This window comes from Papio anubis, chromosome 14, assembly GCF_008728515.1.
Source record: "Papio anubis isolate 15944 chromosome 14, Panubis1.0, whole genome shotgun sequence".
Classification (NCBI taxonomy): Eukaryota; Metazoa; Chordata; class Mammalia; order Primates; family Cercopithecidae; genus Papio; species Papio anubis.
The window spans coordinates 25,329,160-25,348,372 of record NC_044989.1 but is presented as its reverse complement, the minus strand read 5'-3'; the positions used below and the strand labels follow the sequence as shown (position 1 = coordinate 25,348,372).

Below are 19,213 nucleotides of genomic sequence, written 5' to 3'. Positions count from 1 at the left end.
ACCTCTGCTGGGTTTAGTGGTCTTCCAGATCATATTACCTGATTTGAATAAAATGAACCTTGCAAAATAGACAAATGGCTCACAAAGTTTCCTGCAAAGAAAATGCATATTGAAGTTTCAGAGTCAACTGAAGGTTGAAGTAATAATGCAAACACATGTGAACAGCCAGAAAGAAACAGAGTGGATACTTCTATTTATATTATGAACTTGTCAGTCAAATGGAAAATATAAAAACAATGGTGATCTCATCAGATTGATGAAGAAGCATTAATAAAAAATAGCTTAGAATTACTAAAAATACTATTTAAAATATGGATTTATATACACCGTTGAGTACATTGTGCCTGAAGGTATTTACTAATGATATTATGGGCTAATGTTATAAATTGAGATACTTAAAAACTAAGCATTCAGAATAGAAAGACAGACTTACTGACATTTTTCAGTGATTGGTAGTCATGCTCTAGTTAATCCGGTACCTTAACATTTTATTAAGCTTAATAATACATTTTTAGAAGTTCTTTTTGAGGTTTAGGAATAAAAGGCAAAAAGCCATAAATTCTTGTTCTTCCTGTTTGGTAACAGTGGCTGAAATAATATATAGATAAGTAATTTGAGTTTGGTATAAAATTGAAATGTATCCTTTATTAGCAACTATTGTTGAGATACTGGTAGAACACGTTGCTAAAGATTTGAAATCATGGCTATTGTACCATATTATAGAGTTCATGTATATTTGGATAAAAGTACAGAGCTTATGGTATTTGGTATACTCTGTTTCAATAATAAAATATATGGAGAACTGCCTTTCCCCCCTGCTAAAACTCTCAGGATAAGACTTACCAGAGAATATACTGAAAGTAGATGATCTAAAATATTATAAAGAAATAGGACATATAAAGCATAAAGAATAATATGTTGTTCAACCATTGTGGAAGACAGTGTGGGGATTACTTGAGGATCTAGAACCGGAAACACCATTTGACAGCAGTGGCATTACTGGGTATATACCCAAAGGATTATAAATCATTCTGCTGTAAAGACACATGCACACGTATGTTTATTGCAGCACTATTTACAATAGCAAAGACTTGGAACCAACCCAAATACTCATTAATGATAGAATGGATAAAGAAAATGTGGCACATGCACACCATGGAATACTATGCAGCCATACAAAAGGATGAGTTCATGTCCTTTGCAGGGACATGGATGAAACTGGAAGCCATCATTCTCAGCAAACTAACACAGGAACAGAAAACCAAATACCACATTTTCTCACTCATAAGTGGGAGTTGAACACTGAGAACACATGGATACAGGGAGAGGAACAACACACACAGGAGCCTGTTGGGGGGTCGGGTGCAAGGAGAGGGAGAGCATTAGGACAACTACCTAATGCATGCAGGGCTTAAAACTTAGATGATGGGTCAATAGGTGCAGCAAACCACCGTGGCACATGTATACCCATGTAACAAACCTGCACGTTCTGCACATGTATCCCAGAACTTAAAGTAAAATTTAAAAAAATATGTATTTCCACTTAAATAAATGGAGCGCACACACACACAAAAAGAATATATTGTACCTAGAACCCAGCCTAAGAGAGAAAATGTAGCCAGTGGAGTTGGTATACCTCTGCGGTCACGATTCTGTTTCTATCCCCAGAGATACTCACTTTTCTGAATTTGATGATTACCATTTCCATATGCTTTTTTTTGAGACAGAGTCTCCCTCTGTCGCCCAGGCTGGAGTGCAGTGGTGTGATCTCGGCTCACTGCAAACTCCGCCCCCCGGGTTCATGCCATTCTCCTGCCTTAGCCTCCGGAGTAGCTGGGACTATAGGTGCCTGTCACCACGCCCTGCTAATTTTTTGTATTTTTTAGTAGAGACAGGGTTTCACTGTGTTAGCCAGGATGGTCTCCATCTGACCTCTTGATACGCCCGCCTAGGCCTCCCAAAGTGCTGGGATTACAGGCGTGAGCCACTGCGCCTGGCCTTCTATATACTTCTTTATACTTTTGCTGTGTGTGTGTGTGTGTGTGTGTATGTGTTTGCATCTATGTATGTTATATTCAGGATCAGGGCCAGGGTGAGATGAGGAGGCACCTAGGTCCCCAATGTAAGGAGCCCCTCAGTCATGGGCTTGCATGACCCCCAGTATGACGCTTCCTTACATTTTGTGCCCTAGGTGCCTCATTCACCTCACCATAGTCCCAGTCCTGCTTCTGTTAATATGCATGTTTTTAAGCTTTTTGGAAATATTATTTTTTATGTATTCTCTTGTAACTTTTTTCACTTAATATTTTGAAATCGATCCATCTCGATAAATGTAGCTCTGCTTTATTCTATTCTGATTGACTATAGTATAATTTTATTTTCCCATGCTTCTGTTGATGTATATTTAGGTTGTTTCTGATTTTGTGTGTACAAATAGTGTCATCGTAAGCATTCTTGTATGTGTCTCCTTAGGATGTAGTTGTAAAAGGGGAATTTCTGGGTAATTAGATATATCCATTGTCTATTTTTTTTGAGATACAGTTTCTCTCTTGTCGCCCGGGCTGGAGTGCAGTGGCACAATCTCGGCTCACTGCAACCTCCACCTCCCAGGTTCAAGCAGTTCTCCTGCCTCAGCCTCCTGAGTAGCTGGGACTACAGGCACGCGCCACCATGCCCGGCTAATTTTTTGTATTTTTAGTAGAGATGGGGTTTCGCCATATAGGGCAGGCTGGTCTCGAAATCCTGACCTCAGGTAATCCACCCGCTTTGGCCTCCCAAAGTGTTGGGATTACAGGTATGAGCCACCATGCCCAGCCTATGTCCATTTTTAATATTACTAGATACTGCTTTTGCTGTTCAAAGTGGTTATATATGAGAATTCACGTCACCTCATATTTTTGCCAATATAAATGATATTTTCAGACTCATTTTTTTCATTTGATGTGTGTGATAGGTAAATTATATTTTTGTAAATTTTGTGTTGCAGAATAAAACAGATACTAAAAAAATTATAGCTTAGTGAATTATCGTAGAGCAAACACTTATGTCATCTTCATCCAGGTGAAGAAACCTGCCATCGCGATGGATCAATTTCAAAATATTAAGTGAAAAAAGTTACAAGAGAATACATAAAAAATAGTATTTCCATAAAGCTTAAAAATTCTGCCAGCCCTTTTAAAAGCTCCATGTACCTCATCCCAGTCATAGCCCCTTCCTTTCCTCCCAGAGCAATCACTGTCCTAGTTTGTATAGTAATCCCTTCCTTGAATTTCTTTATGGTTTTATACCTCAACTGTGGATCCTTAGATATTATAGTTTAGTCTTGAGTTATTATGTGCAACTTTTTATATATTTGTTTTCCATTTTTGTTGCCTCTTCTGTGAATTGCCTGCTTATATCTTATGTCAAATTTTCTTATCGGTTTATACAAGTTCTGTGCATATCATGGATACCAGTTGTTGGTTATATGCATTGCAGGTCTCTTCTCCCAGTTTGTGACTTGTCTTTTCATCTTTCTCATGAGTTTTGATACATAGAGTTTTTAAAAAGTGTAGTTTAACTTAGGCAAACTTTTGCTTAGAAAGTCCTTCCCTATGTTGAGATTAAAAGATATTTCAAGACTACTGTAACAAAAGCTTAATTGCAAAAGACGTAAACAGGCACCTCACAGAAAAGGAAACACATATGACCAGTAAACATATTAGAGATGGGCACTTTCATTAGTGATCAAAGAAATACAAATCAAGACCACAATGAGATGAAATCATATACCCATGCTATTGGCAAAATTTGAAAAGCCTGGTGGACCAAGTGTTGGAGAGATTGTGAATTCACAGGAACTCTGATATACCACTGACAGGAATGTACTTTGGTGCGCTTTAAAAAACGTTTTGGCAATTCCTTTTGTAGATATACACCCAAGATAAACTCTTTTTTTTTGAGACTGAGTCTGGCTCTGTCGCTTCAGGCTGGGAGGCGGTGGGTCGGATCTCAGCTCACTGCAAGCCCGGCCCCGGTTCACGCCCATTCTCCTGCCTCAGCCTCCCGAGTAGCTGGGACTGACAGGCCTCGCCCACTTCGCCTGCCAGTTTTTGTATTTTAGTAGAGACGGGTTTCACCTGTTAGCCAGGATGGTCTCATCTTCCTGACCTCGCGGATCCCACTCGCCTCGGCCTCCCAAAGTGCTGGGATTACAGGCTTGAGCCACCGCGCCCGGCCCCAAGATAAACTCTTGACCTTGTGCAGCAAGAGACACGTACAGCAATGTTTGTAGCAATACTGTCCATGATAGAAAAAACAAAACTAGAAACAACTCAGATTTCCATCAGCAGGAGAGTAGATTAAAATGCAGTTTTGGAATTATACGGCGGTAAAAAAAAATAAATAAATAAACAATAGGGTGAATCTTAGCAATATATTTAGTGAAAACAATTACCCAAGGGTTATGTGTAGCAAGATATCTTTTTCCTTTTTTGTGTGTGTGTGTGAGCAATAAAGCTTTTTAATCACCTGGGTGCAGGTGGGCTGTGTTCGAAAAGAGAGTTAGCGAAGGGAGATAAGGGTGGGGCTGTTTTATAGGATTTGGGTAGGTAAAGGAAAATTACAGTCAAAGAGGGGTTGTTCTCTGGCAGGCAGGAGTGGGGGTTACAAGGTGCTCAGTGTGGGAGATTTTTGAGCCGGGATGAGCCAGGAAAAGGAATTTCACAAGGTAATGTCATCGCTTAAGGCAAGGACAGGCCGTTTTCACTTCTTTTGTGGTGGACTGTCATCAGTTAAGGCGGGGCAGGGCATTTGTACTTCTTTGTGATTCTTCAGTTACTTCAGGCCATCTGGGCAGATGTGCAAGTCACAGGGGATGCGATGGCTTGGCTTGGGCTCAGGGGCGTGACATTCCTGCCTTCTTATATTAATAAGAAAAATAAAGCAAAATAGTGTTGAAGTGTTGGGGTGGCGAAAATTTTGGGGGCGGTGGTATGGAGAGAGAATGGGTGATGTTTCTCAGGGCTGCTTCAAGCGAGATTAGGGGTGGCGTGGGAACCTAGAGTGGAAGAGATGAAGCTGAAGGAAGATTTTGCGGTAAGGGGTGATACTGTGGGGTCGTTAGAAGAAACATTTGTCGTATAGAACGATTGGTGATGGCTTGGATGCAGTTTTGTATGAATTGAAAAACTAAACGGAAGACACAAGGTCTGAATAAGAAAAGGAGAGAAAACAGGTATTAAAGAACTAAGAATTGGGAGGACCTAGGACATCTAATTGGAGTGCTTAAGGAGGCTCAGCATAGCCTTGCTAGCAAAGATTATTTATTTACTTTAAGAGGAAATTTAGAGTGGCGGTGGTTTGGGATAGCACTAGGAGATATCAGCTGTGATGGCTTGGAGAAACTGTGTAAACTGGCAGTGTAAACTAGCAGTGTAAACACGAGCAGAGCATTTATGAGTAGTTGAGAATGGTGAATAGGAGTATGACTAGACAGAAGACAGTAGGGATGAAAGTTTTTTGGGGTGCAGTCTAAGTTGGTCTGGTGTCTGGAATGAGACTGGGACCTAATAAAAAGGAGTGTCCACACAGGAGCTCAAATGGGCTGTAACCCGTAGCATTCCGAGGACAGGCCTGAATTCTGAGAAAGGAAAGTGGTAAAAGTATTATCTAGTCCTTTTTAAGTTGGTGGCTGAGCTTGGTGAGGTGTGTTTTTAAAAGACTATTAGTCTGTTCTACCTTTCCTGAAGACTGAGGACGGTAAAAGATATAAAGGGTTCACTGAATACTAAGAGCCTGAGAAACTGCTCGGGTCATTTGACTATTAAGGGCTGGTCCGTTATCAGACTCTATAGAGGTAGGAAGGCCAAACTGAGGAATTATGTCTGACAGAAGGGAAGAAATGACCGCGGTGTGGTTCTCAGACCCTGTGGGAAAGGCCTCTACTTATCCAGTGAAAGTGTCTACCTAGACCAAGAGGTATTATAGTTTTCTGACATATGAGTAAAGTCAATTTGCCAGTCCTGGGCAGGAGCAAATCCCCGGGCTTGATGTGTAGGAAAGGGAGGGGGCCTGAACAATCCCTGAGAGGTAGTAGAATAGCAGATGGAACACTGAGAAGTGATCTCCTTGAGGATAGATTTCCATGACGGAAAGGAAATGAGAGGTTCTAAGAGACAGGCTAGCGGCTTGCAACCTACATGGAAGAGGTTATGAAATGACGACAGAATAGAATGGGCCTGTGAGGCTGGAAGGAGATAATTTCCTTGGTCTAAGAACTATTTGCCTTGTGTGGGAAGAGATTGATAGGTGGAAGTTTCAGCGGGGGGAGTAGGTGGGAGTGGCCGATGTGAAGGAGGAAAACTGCCGTGAGGGATAGAAGTTGGAAGCTAGCTGCTTTTTTAGCTAACTTATCAGCATAAGCATTGTCCTGAGCGGTGGTTGGGGAAGAAAATAGATTTTGGAAGTTATGAGAACTGTAGAAAGTTGAGCATAGTTTGTGATTTTTAGGGCCTCTAACAGTATTAAAGCAGTGGCAGCCGCTGCACGCAGACGTGAGGGCTAGGCTGAAACAGTAAGGTCAAGTAGTTTGGACGGAAAGACTACAGGACGCAGTCCTGGCTCCTGTCTAAGAATTCTGTCTGCACTAACCATGCCTAGGAAGGAAAGGAGTTGTTGTTTTGTAGAAGGGATTGGGGTTTGGGAGATTAGCCGAACACGATCAGCAGGGAGAGCACATGTGTTTTTATGAGAATTTTGCCAAGATACGTAACAGATGAGGAAGAAATTTGGGCTTGACTGAAGTAATGGGGTTGTCCTTGAGGTCTTGCAGCAGTAGAGCCTAGGTAATTTGCTGAGCCTGATGGGTGTCAGGGTCAGTCTAAGTGAAAGCAAAGAGAGGCTGGGATGAAGGATGCAGGGGTATAGTGAAAAAAACATCTTTAAGATCAAGAACGGAATAGTGAGTTGTGGAGGAAGGTATTGAGGACAAAAGAGTGTACAGGTTGGGCTCCACAGGGTGGATAGCAAAACAGTTTGGTTGATAAGGTGCAGATCTTGAACTAATCTGTAACACTTGTCTGGTTTTAGGACAGGTAAAATGGGGAAATTGTAAGGAGAGTTTATAGGTTTTAGAAGCCCATGCTGTAGCAGGCGAGTGATAACAGGCTTTAATCCTTTTAAAGCATGCTGTGGGATAGGATATTGACGTTGAGTGGGGTAAGAGTGATTAGGTTTTAATGAGATAGTTAGGGGTGCATGATCAGTCACCAAGGAGGGAGTAGAGGTATCCTATACTTGTGGGTTAAGGTGGGGGATACGAGGGGAAGACACAAAGGAGGCTTTGGGTTGGGGAGAGGGGTGGCAATGAGATGTGGCTGTAGTTCAGAAATAGTCAGGGAAGCAGCTAATTTGGTTAAAATGTCTTGGCCTACTAAGGGAACTGGACAAGTGGGGATAACTAAAAAGGAGTGCATAAAAGAATGTTGCCCAAGTTGGCACTAGAGTTGGGGAATTTTAAGAGGTTTAGAAGCCTGGCCGTCAATACCCACAACAGTTATGGAGGCAAGGGAAACAGGACCTTGAAAAGAAGGTAATGTGGAATAGGTAGCCTCCGTATTGATTAAGAAGGGGACGGACTTACCCTCCACTGTAAGAGTTACCCAAAGCGTCTGTGATGGTCCAGGAGGCTTCCGAGGAGATGTGGCAGCATCGATCTTCAGCCGCTAAGCCAAGAAGGTCTGGAAAGGAGTCAGTCAGAGAGCCTTGGGCCAGAGCTCCAGGGGCTCTGGGAGTGGCTGTTGGGCAAGTTGGACAGTCCGATTTCTAGTGGGGTCCCACACAGATGGGACACGGCTTTGGAGGAATCCTGGGCTGTAGGCATTCCTTGGCCCAGTGGCCAGATTTCTGGCACTTATAGCAAGCTCCTGGGGGAGGAGGTTCTGGAGGAATCCCTGGCAGCTGCCGTTCAGGCGTTTGGAGTTGTGTGCTGGAGATGTGACTGGGGTTTGTCTCACAGTGGAGGCAAGGAATTGCAACTCAGAAATAAGTTGCTACTTGGCTGCCTCTACTCTATTATTGTACACCTTGAAGGCGAGGTTCATTAAGTCCTGTTGTGGGGTTTGAGGGCCGGAATTTAATTTTTGGAGTTTTATTTAATGTCAGGAGCAGACTGGGTAATAAAATGTATATTAAGAATAAGACGGCGTTGTGACCTTTTAGGGTCTGGGGCTGAAAAGCGTCTCAGAGTTGCTGCTAAACAGGCCATGAACTGGGCTAACTTTTTTTAAAAATTGGATGAAAAAGAGCCTAAACGCTAACTGATTTAGGAGGGGTCGGATAAAGAAAAAGGAACATTAATCTTGACTATGCCTTTAGCTCTAGCCACTTTTTTTTTTTTTTTTGAGACCGAGTCTGGCTCTGTCGCCCAGGCTGGAGTGCAGTGGCCGGATCTCAGCTCACTGCAAGCTCCGCCTCCCGGGTTTACGCCATTCTCCTGCCTCAGCCTCCGGAGTAGCTGGGACCACAGGCGCCCGCCACCTCGCCCGGCTAGTTTTTTGTATTTTTTAGTAGAGACGGGGTTTCACCGTGTTAGCCAGGATGGTCTCGATCTCCTGACCTTGTGATCCGCCCGTTTCAGCCTCCCAAAGTGCTGGGATTACAGGCTTGAGCCACCGCGCCCGGCTCTAGCCACTTTTTTAAGAGGAAATTGCTGGACAGGTTGGGGAGGGCTAGTCGCGGAACGAAACTCTAAGCCAGACTGAGTGTGAGGAGGGGAGGTGATAAAAGGATTATAGGGTGGGGGAGCAGAGACTGAGGAAAAATTGGGACCTAGCTGGGCCTGGCGAGGAGGGAAGAGGTCAGATGGGTCTGTAGAAAAGGAAGACTGGAAAGACTCAGCGACGCTTGGGGTTGGGACTGAGGGGACAGGCGGGAGGGAAAGAAGGAAGATTTGCAGGCGGGAGGGAAAGAAGGAAGATTTGGGACGAGTCGCATTGGGAACAGAGACTAGGGGGGAACCGATGTGTAAAAGAATGCCTGGACGTCAGGCACCTCACACCGTTTGCCCATTTTACGACAACAATTATTTAGATCTTGTAGGATGGAAAAATCTAAAGTGCCGTTTTCTGGCTATTTGGAACTACTGTCGAGTTTGTATTGGAGTTAAGCAGCATTATAGAAGAAAATAAGGCGTTTAGGTTTTAGGTCAGGTGTGAGTTGAAGAGGTTTTAAGTTCTTGAGAACACAGGCTAAGGGAGAAGGAGGAGGAATGGAGAGTGGAAGGTTGCCCATAGTGAAGGAGGCAAGCCAAGATAGAGAGTAGAGACACAGAGAGAAGGAGTTCGGGGGTTCTTGCCCTCCAGAAAAGCGGGAAAGGGGTCGGGGCATGGAAGTAAGGGATTGCGGTGCAAAAATAAGAGGTCGGGGCACAAAAAGAGGTTGGGGCACAAAAATAAGGTCGGGGTGCAAAAATAAGAGGTTGAGGTGCAAAAATAAGAGGTCGGGGTGCTTGCCCTTCCCCCAGAAAAGCAGAGAAGGGGAAGAAACAGGGAGAGAAGGGGATCGGGGTGCTTGCCCCTCCCCCAGAAAAGTGGGACTTGCTGCTAAGGGTGAAGGACCAAGGCAGGCATCCCTGCAGCGTGGTCAGACACCTCTGAAACGTGGGTGAGTAATCAGAGAGGCGTCCCTGCAATGATTAAACACCAAGGGAAGGCTGCCTTCCCCAGTCCGTGACCGGCGCTGGCGTTTTGGGTCCATGAATAAAACGTGTCTCCTTTGTCTCTACCAGAAAATGAAAGGAATTTAAATTAAGAGAAGGGAGAGATTGAAGGGTGGCGCTAAGATTGAAAGGAGAAAGAGGATGGATAGTGAGAGAGGTTGGAGAAGAGAATAAAAAGGGGCTGCTTACCCGATTTAAAATTGGTGAGATGTTCCTTGGGCTGATGGGTCTGAGGACCCGAGGTTGTAGGTGGATCTTTCTCACGGAACAAAGAGCAGGACAGGGGATTGATCTCCCAAGGGAGGTCCCCTGATCCGAGTCACGGCACCAAAATGTCATGTGCGTCCGTGTGAAGAGACCACCAAACAGGCTTTGTGTGAGCAATAAAGCTTTTTAATCCCCTGGGTGCAGGCGGGCTGAGTCCGAAAAGAGAGTCAACCAAGATATCTTTTTTCTGTTTAACTTATTTGAGATATAATTCACATACTATATAATTCAAGCTACAATTCAGTGGTTTTTAGTGTATTTCTAGAGTTGTGCAGCCACCACTATTAATTTCAGAACATTTGCATCATCCCTAAAAAGAACCCTGTACTCATTAGCAGTTACTCCCTATTCACCCTCCCCCTGTTAACCCTCCACAAAGCCCTGGAAACCAATGATTAATCTTCTGTTGCTATGGATTTACCTGTTGTGGACATTTCATAGAATTGGAATCATATAATACGTGGTCTTTTATGACTGGCGTCTTTCATTCAGCATAGCATTTTCAAGGTACATCCATGTTGTAGCATGCTTCAGTACTTCATTCCTTTTTATGGCTGAACAGTATTCCATTGTACACGATTTGTATGAATATACTGCAGTTTCATTCCAGCACCACTTGTTGAAAAGACTATTCTTTCTCTATTGAATTGTCTTGGTACCTTTGTTGAAAATCACATGACCATAGGTGTAAGAATATGTTTCTGGACTCTCAGTCTGTTCCATTGACTCCTATTGCTATCCTTGTGTCAATACTACACTGTTTTTTTATTACTATGGTTTTGTAATAAGTTTTCGTACATTCATGGATATCATTTGCAGATATTTCATTGAAGACTTTTGCAATGAAAATGAATGAACAATATTCGTGAACACTGATTGGTAGTTTTCCTTTTTCTCTGCCTTTGTTGGGTTTTGTTATCTGGGTAATGCTGGCTACGAAATGAGTAGGTAAGTGTTGCTTGTCTTTTGTTATCTGGAAGAGATCTTGTAGATTTGGGCTTGCAGATTCCTTTCACAGGTTCAAAAAAAAAAAAAAAAACTACAAATTCAATGTCTTCAGTAGTTACAGGGTTATTCTGGTTATCTGTTTCATCCTGGGCGAGTTCTGGCAATTTGTAGCTTTTGAGGAATTGGTCAGTTTTATTTGAGTTGTTGTATGTATAGAATGGAATTGTTCATAATATTTCTATGGTGTTTCTTTTAATGTTCGTGTGTTCTATAGTGATAACTTCCCCTGTTTCGTTAGTAATATTGATAATTTATGCCCTTTTGTTTTTGTTTTTGTTTTTCTGTCTTGCTAGAGGTTTATCAATTTTATTGATCCTTTCAAAGAACCAGCTTTTGATTTCATTGACTTGTCTCTTTTAGTGAATTCTAGTTTCAATCCATTATGGTCAGGTAACATACGCTGTATGATTTTAATTCTTTTGAATTTGTTACTGTTTGTTTTATGGCCCAAGAGCTGGTCTTTCTTGGTACATGTTTCACGTGCACCTAAGAAGAATGTACGTTTCATTATTGTCGGTAGAGTGTTCTCCAGATGTCAGTTAGCTCTGGTTGTTTGATGGTGTTGCTCAGTCCTTCCACATTCTTGTCACTACCTTTTCTCCACCCTCTTCAACGAGGTCATTTCATACATATGTAATACAGTTGGATTGCTTTGTCACACTCTGCATTTCATTCTGGGATCCTCTGATTTTTTTTTTTAAATTGCATGCATTAGGGTTCACTCTTTGTGGCTGGTGTGGTGGCTCACTCCTGTAGTCCTGAAACTTTGAGAAGCAGTGGGGAGGATCGCTTGAGCCCAGGAGTTTGAGACCAGACTGCACAACAATAGTGAGACCCTGTCTATACAAAATAAATAAATAAAAAGTTAAAAGATTAAAAAATAAAGATTCACTCTTTGTGTTGTAAAGTTCTGTCGGTGTTGACAAACACATAGTGTCATGTTTTCACCATTATAGTATCATACAGAATAGTTTCTCTGCCCTAAAAATTGCCCTGTGCTTCACCTACTCAGTTCACCACCCGCTTCCCCCAAACCTCTGGCAACTGCTGATCATTTTCCTGTTTCTGTTTTTCTAGAAGGTCATAAAATTGGAGTTATACAGTATGTAACCTTTTCACACTGGCTTTTTTTTCACTTAGCATTATGCATTTAAGGTTCCCCCATGTCTTTTGATGGCTTGATACTTTGTTTTTTTTATTGCTGAACAATGTTCCATTTATGAACTATTGCAGTTTATTTATGCATTCACCTATTGAAGGGCATCATCATTGCTTCCAGCTTTTGGCAATCAAGAATAAAGCTGTAAACATTAGGGTGCAGGTTTTGTGTGAACATAAATTTTCAACTCAGTTGAGCAAATACCCAGCAGTGCAATTATTGGATCACATGTAAGACTGTGATTAGCTTTGTAAGAAACTGCCAGGTTTCTTACAACGTAACTGCTTGTGCGTTCCCATCAGCAATGATGAGAGTTCCTGCTGCCTCTGCATCCTTGTCAGCATTTTTTTTGTTCTCTTTTTTGAAATGGAGTCTCACTCTGTTGCCCAGGCTGGAGTGCAGTGGTGCGATTTCGGCATACTGCAACCTCTGCCTCCCAGGTTCAACCAACTCCTGCCTCAGCCTCCTGAGTGGCTGGGAGTACAGGTGTGCGCCACCATGCCCAGCTAACTTTTGTACTTTTAGTAGAGACAGGGTTTTGCCATGTTAGCTAGGCTAGTCTCGAACTCCTGACTTCAGGTGATCCACCCACCTCGGCCTCCCAGAGTGCTGGGATTACAGGCATGAGCCATTGCACCCGGCCCTTGTCAGCATTTGATGTTGTCAGTTGTTTTTATTTTAACCACTCTGGTAGGTATGTAGTGTTATTTTGTTGTTTTAATTTGTAATTTCCAAATAATAAATGTTGTTGAACATCTTTTCATATGCTTATTTACCATCTGTGTATCTTCTTTGGTAAGCTTTCTGTTCAGATCTTTTGATTGTTTTTGATTGAGCTGTTGTCTTGTTACTGAGTTTTATGAGTTTTGTTTGTTTGAGACAGGGTTTCGCTTCGTCACCCAGGCTGGAGTGCAGTGGTGCGATCACAGTTCACTGCAGCCTCGAACTCCTGGGCACAAGTGATCCTTCCCACCTCAGCCTCCCGAGTAGCCAGGAATACAGGTGTGCACCATGCCTGGCGGTTTTTGTGTTTTTCTTGTAGAGATGAGCTTTTGCCATGTTGCCCAGGCTGGTCTTGAACTCCTGGGCTGAAGTGATCTCCCCACCTCAGCCTTCCAGATCCTGTTGGGATTACAGGTGTGAGTCACCGTGCCCAGTGTTCTTTATATAATTTGTATACAAGTACTTCATCAGATATGTGTTTTGAAAATATTTTCTGTCACTCAGTTGCCTGTCTTTTCATTTACTTAATAGTATCTTTTGCAGGGCAGCTAATTTTGATAAAATCCAATCTATTGATTTTTTTATTTCATGGGTTGTGCTTTCCAAACCCATTCATTTGGTTTTGCTTTGGGCTTAGGGTATTAAACAGCCTCTTCTAGGAACTTTCAGTTTCAACCCTTTTATTTATTTATTTTTGAGATGGAGTCTCACCCTGTTGCCCAGGCTGAAGTGCAGGGGCACCATCTCAGCTCACTGCAACCTCTGGCTCCTGAGTTTAAAAGATTCACCTGCCTCAGCCTCCCAATTAGCTGGCATTACAGGCATGCACCACCACACCCAGCTAATTTTTTGTGTGTGTTTTAGTAGAGACTGGGTTTCACCATGTTGGCCAGGCTGGTCTTAAACTCCTCACCTCAGGTGATCTGCCTGCCTTGGCCTCCCAAAGTGCTGGGATTACAGGCGTGAGCCACTGCACCTGGCCAAGTTTCAACCCTTTTCGATTTAAGAAACTTTGCTTATGAAACTTCGTTACATTTGCATAGCTAGGACCCTGGCCTTCTTTATACTTTGTAGACTGAAGCTGTGTTCTGGTTCTTTAAATTGGGTGAAATGAAGCTCCTGAGTAGGGTGATTCGGACCCACTGAAGACCAGATATGTTTCAATAAATGTGCCTACTGGATTTCTCTCTATGCCCACAGGATGAACTACAGGAAGACAGGGGTGGGGGATTCTGAGATCATAGAATCTGAGGTCATAGAATTTTATTTGTGCATTAGTGTGGACAAAGATTTTGGCAGTTGAAATGGGAAAAGAGGGTGGATATGAGCGTGATTATGAGGAAGGAAATGGCAGGGTTTGAAATTAGAGTTAGTGTGAAGGTAATGATATTGGTTATCTCTAGATTGTGTGGCTAAGAAAAGGCAGAGTGCTAGGAGTTCAAGTGGGAGGAAGTAGAGAGAGGTACTTACATTTGTGGTAGTATTAGTCTTCAAGGTTATATCAGAATGGCAAGGGCATCTCATCAGCTGTGGTATTAGAGTAGATATACCCTTATTAGGTATGGAACTGTTAAAAGCATAATTACAAAGATACAGGCATTAGTGTACTTAAAGCACTGGCATGGAGTCACGTTGACTGGGCCTAGGGAAATGGTTTATAGTAATCTCAGTTTTGGTGTATCCCATTAATTTGGATTTTGTGTAACCTGAATTATAAGATTGCTTGAAATGAAACTACTTAATGCCTTAATTCCCCCAGTAGCTGACTTGTAGACAAGGATTTAAATGCAAGTATTTTGTTTTGGAGGTTATCCTTGGAAAAGCCAGTAGGGCAGTGGGAAGTGAGATAGGAGAGGGGAGACAGCAAAGATTGCAAATACAAGATTTGTTATCAACCAAGTACTGATTTTTTCACAGCATTCCCACTGAGAAACTCCAGGAGCAAATGTAAAACTTGTGTCTTATAGTTATAGTCCTTTAGGGGAAAGGTAGGTGGAGTATTTATATACCACCTCTTTCAATCATTGATTAAGATTTTTTCAGGAGGTGGTAGATCTACACGTCAGGCGTGCCACGCAGGGAACAAAATGGACTCGAGGATAGAGAAAGCCCTCAGGTGCTGTCAGGCCAGTGTACCTGGTAGGAGTTAGGGGATATAGGGACACTCTTTTGACTCCTTCCTTAATACCTTGCCATGCAGTTCCGGGATTTTCAATTTATTTCCTTTAAGACATTATTAGAAACATTTCCGCGTTAAATGAGCCATTCTAGCAGCATGTTAGGACTGGCTCCGGATGCCCTTTTTGGAACATTAAATTGTGAGTCATGGAAGAGTGGCCCATGTCAACAGACATTTCCTTGCCAGCCTTATACTTGACCTCCAAGTTCAGCACTCTCAAGATCCAGGTATGTTCTTCCAGTTCTTGCCAGTACATCTCATCATATCATACTATGTTGGTGGATCAGTGCTTTCATCAAAAGGAGGGCCAGTACCTCCCTATTCTGACAATGCCTGGTTGTTAGCCTACAAGCAGTGAGGGAGGTAGGCACATATCTCCGGGAGGGTAGGCATCTTTGGAGGCAGGCATCCCAGCTGAGACCTCTGCATAGTTTTTAGTCAGGGGAGACCGCCCTCTTGTAGTAAGAGGAAGAAAGCTGCTTCTGGCCTGGAGGGTTCAGAAGAATCTTGTCAGGACTGTGAATTCAGTTTTGTAATTTGCTTGCTTTCACAGTAGGAACTTGGGTCTAATTTTTAGCACAGTCTGTCTGCAGGCAAAGAAATGCAGATGCTGGCAACTAGAAACTGGACAGTTAGACCTTCATGTAGCCTGGTGATGGATTAAAGGCTGCGCCTGTTCAGTCAACAGATAATATCAGTGTTATGGCTCCTGTTGAGTAACACAGTTTTCTTAGCATCAGTTTGGTGTGCTGGTCCATTCGGGGAACACTGTGTGCTGGGAATTGTTCTCGGCATTTGCTGTGAGTCCTCACAACAATCTGTGAGGAGGGTACTCGTGATCATCACAGTTTTATACATGATGAATCCGAGATTCAGAAGGATTAAGTAATCTTTCCAGTGTTGGAGCTAGTATTTTTAGTTTAATTGACTAAAACACGCATTCTTTTTTTTTTTGAGACGGAGTCTTGCTCTGTCACCCAGGCTGGAGTGCAGTGGTCGGATCTCGGCTCACTGCAAGCTCCGCCTCCCGGGTTTACGCCATTCTCCTGCCTCAGCCTCCCGAGTATCTGGGACTACAGGCGCCTGCCACCTCGCCTGGCTAGTTTTTTTTGTATTTTTTAGTAGAGACAGGGTTTCACCGTGTTAGCCAGGATGGTCTCGATCTCCTGACCTCGTGATCCGCCCGTCTCGGCCTCCCAAAGTGCTGGGATTACAGGCTTGAGCCACCGCGCCCGGCCACACGCATTCTTTTGTTACTCCACATTGCTTTCCAAAAGGTATCCCCTTTATGTCCATTTGACAAATGATGAACTTGAGATGCAGAAATTGAGTGACAAGGTGAGTTTCAAGGCTAAAGAAAACTATTGTTAGAATTCAGGATGCCAACTCTTTTGCTGTTGAATATCATACTGAACAAATAGCTAAATTTAATACTGGCTGGTTTTGAATGTTTACTGTTTTTAAAATTCTGTTACATGGTCTGTCACAAGGTTTCTCAGCCTCAGCACTATTGCTGTTTTGGACTGGATGATTCTTTGTTGTGGAATACTCTCCAGTGCATTGTAGAATGTTGAGCGGTGTCCCTGACCTCTGTCTACTAGATGCCAGTAGCACCCTCCCAGTTGTGACAACCAAAACTGACTGTAGATATTGCTAAATGTCCCGTGGGAGCAAAATTGTCCCTGGTTGAGAACCAGGCCAATCTCTAAAGGTGATTGTGTTATGACAGAACTCACCTAGAGTAATTCAGAAATGTGTTTTGTGAGCAGGGGGTTATGTTGCTTTAAAGTGTGGTGGAAAGAACATGAGCTTTGGAATCTCTTGGCCCTGACACTTATCAGTCCCTGTATCCTTGATTAAGTAATTTGTCTTTTCTGAGCGTTTGTTTCTTCATTTGTAAAATGGGCATTATATCTACCTGATAGGGTTTTGGTGATTAAGCTGGAGGATGATACAAGTGGAAGAATGAGGGGAAAAAAAGGAGAAAAATGATCTGTAGTAGAAGAAAGTGAAGGAAAGATACAGAAGGCAGTTGTCAAGAGAAGGAGTGAAAGGCACATTGGGAAGATCTAAGATGGCAGGTGAACGAACCACATCTACCCTCTTCCCACACTCTAGTCCCAGGTCACTGAGTCTGGAAGAAAGCTCTGAACAGGGCCGAGCACGGTGGCTCACACCTGTAATCTCAGCACTTTGGGAGGCTGAGGTGGGTGGATCACTTGAGACTGGGAGTTTGAGACCAGCCCGGCTAACATGGTGAAACTCCATCTCTATTAAAAATAAAAAAATTAGGCAGGCATGGTGGCGCGTACCTGTAATCCCAGCTACTCGGGAGGCACAAGAATTGCTTGAACCTGGGAGTTGGAGGTTGCAGCGAGCTGAGATCGCGCCACTGCACTCCAGCCTGGGCGACAGAGTGAGACTCAGTCTCAAAAAAAAAAAAAGAAAGCTCTGAAGAGTTTATTTTCTCTCTCTCTCTCTCTCTCTCCTTTCTTCTTTCTTTCTGTTTAATTGAACTTACAGTGCCACATGGCTGGGGAGGCCTCAGAATCATGGTAGGAGGTGAAAGGCACTTCTTACATGGCAGCAGCAAGAGAAAATGAGGAAGAAGCAAAAGCGGAAACCCCTGATAAACCCATCAGATCTCATGAGACTTACTCACTGTCACGAGAATAGCACAGGAAAGACCAGCCCCCATGATTCAGTTACCTCTCTCCCACAACACATGGAAATTCTGGGAGATACAATTCAAGTTGAGATTTGGATGGGGACACAGCCAAACCATATCAGGGATTAATACCTGATTTCTTTAATATGAAATTGAATATTCATATATATTTTATGTATAAGCTAACTGTTCTTATGTCCTTTATTACAGCGTTTCATTATATTTATTTTCTAAATTATATTTAGTAACATGTTTATCGATATAAAACAGTAGAGATATGGGAAGTTACTTCAACTAATCCAGGACTCTGCAGAGAAAATAAAGTTAGAAGTAAGACAGCCCCATATTTTTAGCACAGTAAGCAATTGTATGAGCTCATGTAAGTATTGATTTACAATATTTTAGAAGCTATCAAATAAAAGGACGGTGGTTTATCTTTTTCTGAATCAGGCTTCCAGTTTATTTTTACTGATACTCTGTTAAAATGTGCATTTGCAACTTGGTTTCCTGTACCTCTTCACAATAGAATGATTAGCACTTGATTGAATTGTCAAATTATACAGTGGTTTATTGTATCTTTCTTTGTCTCTAGGATGATTGAGGAAAGTGGGAACAAGCGGAAGACCATGGCAGAGAAGAGGCAGCTGTTCATAGAAATGCGTGAGTCTTGAGTCCTTGTTCGTATGTGCAGGAATGTTTGTGTGTGTGTGTGTTTTTTTTTTTTTTTAAATCAAGTCATAGCTTTAATCAGTTACAAGTTTTAAGCTTTAAAGAGGGAAGAATGGGAGTAAAAGAATCATGGAGTTGAAGGACCCCAAGCCAAAGCATATATTTTAATAGAATTGACTTGCTTTCTTAGGCAAGGCCATAAATAATAAGGTAGAAATGTTACCTAGAATGCCTGTGATTTTGTACCATGCCAGTCAATTTAGATCGCTTGCTGTAACTCCATTGTTACCGTGAGCTTGCAGGTGGTGATTAATACATTATATAAATTACCTTCCACTAGATACCAGTTCTGAGACAGAGAGGACTAAGTGTTAGGGCAACACCTAGAGATACTGGAAAACTAAAAAGAATGAATGTGTATTTTGATATATTTTTAACTTTAAATATTCTGTTAAAAATTACATTGTTTTATACAGTTCAAACAGAGAGAAGAAGATGGCTAAGAGAGGTGGGGTGGTTCCCAATCCTTGCAGGATTGTTTTGCTCTGTGACTGCTTGTCTATGTGACCATGACCATGTGACCTTGACCAACTCAAGGTCGCATTTGCTGGACCTCAAATTCCTTTGCCATGAAATAGGGGTTATTGGTCTGGACCAGTGATTACGAAACCTTTCAAAAGTACTGTACTGTTTTTTTTCCCAGCGAAATCTTACAGGGACCCTTAACATAAGAGTATTATAAAATTGGTAGTGCTTGGTTGAAGCAGGAGAGGGGAGAAAGGGCCAGCCTGAGATAGCCTCTAAGGTCCTTGCAGAATTCTAGAATTCTACATATCGCAGTAT

At 42.5% G+C, this 19,213-nt stretch overlaps 1 protein-coding gene across 48 annotated transcripts in view; it reads left to right on the top strand.

Moving 5' to 3' along the window:
* Positions 1 to 19,213, top strand: part of DTNB (dystrobrevin beta) — a 311,592-nt gene that overhangs the window by 9,726 nt on the left and 282,653 nt on the right. For all 48 annotated transcript variants that reach the window (XR_002516573.2, XR_001893946.3, XM_017947357.3 and 45 more), the window contains exon 2: positions 18,294 to 18,361. Coding sequence is in view for 42 of the 48 variants with exons in the window: in XM_017947357.3 (XP_017802846.1) it covers positions 18,295 to 18,361 (67 nt within the window). In the remaining 6 variants the exon portion in view is untranslated. The remainder of the gene's footprint in view (positions 1 to 18,293; positions 18,362 to 19,213) is intronic.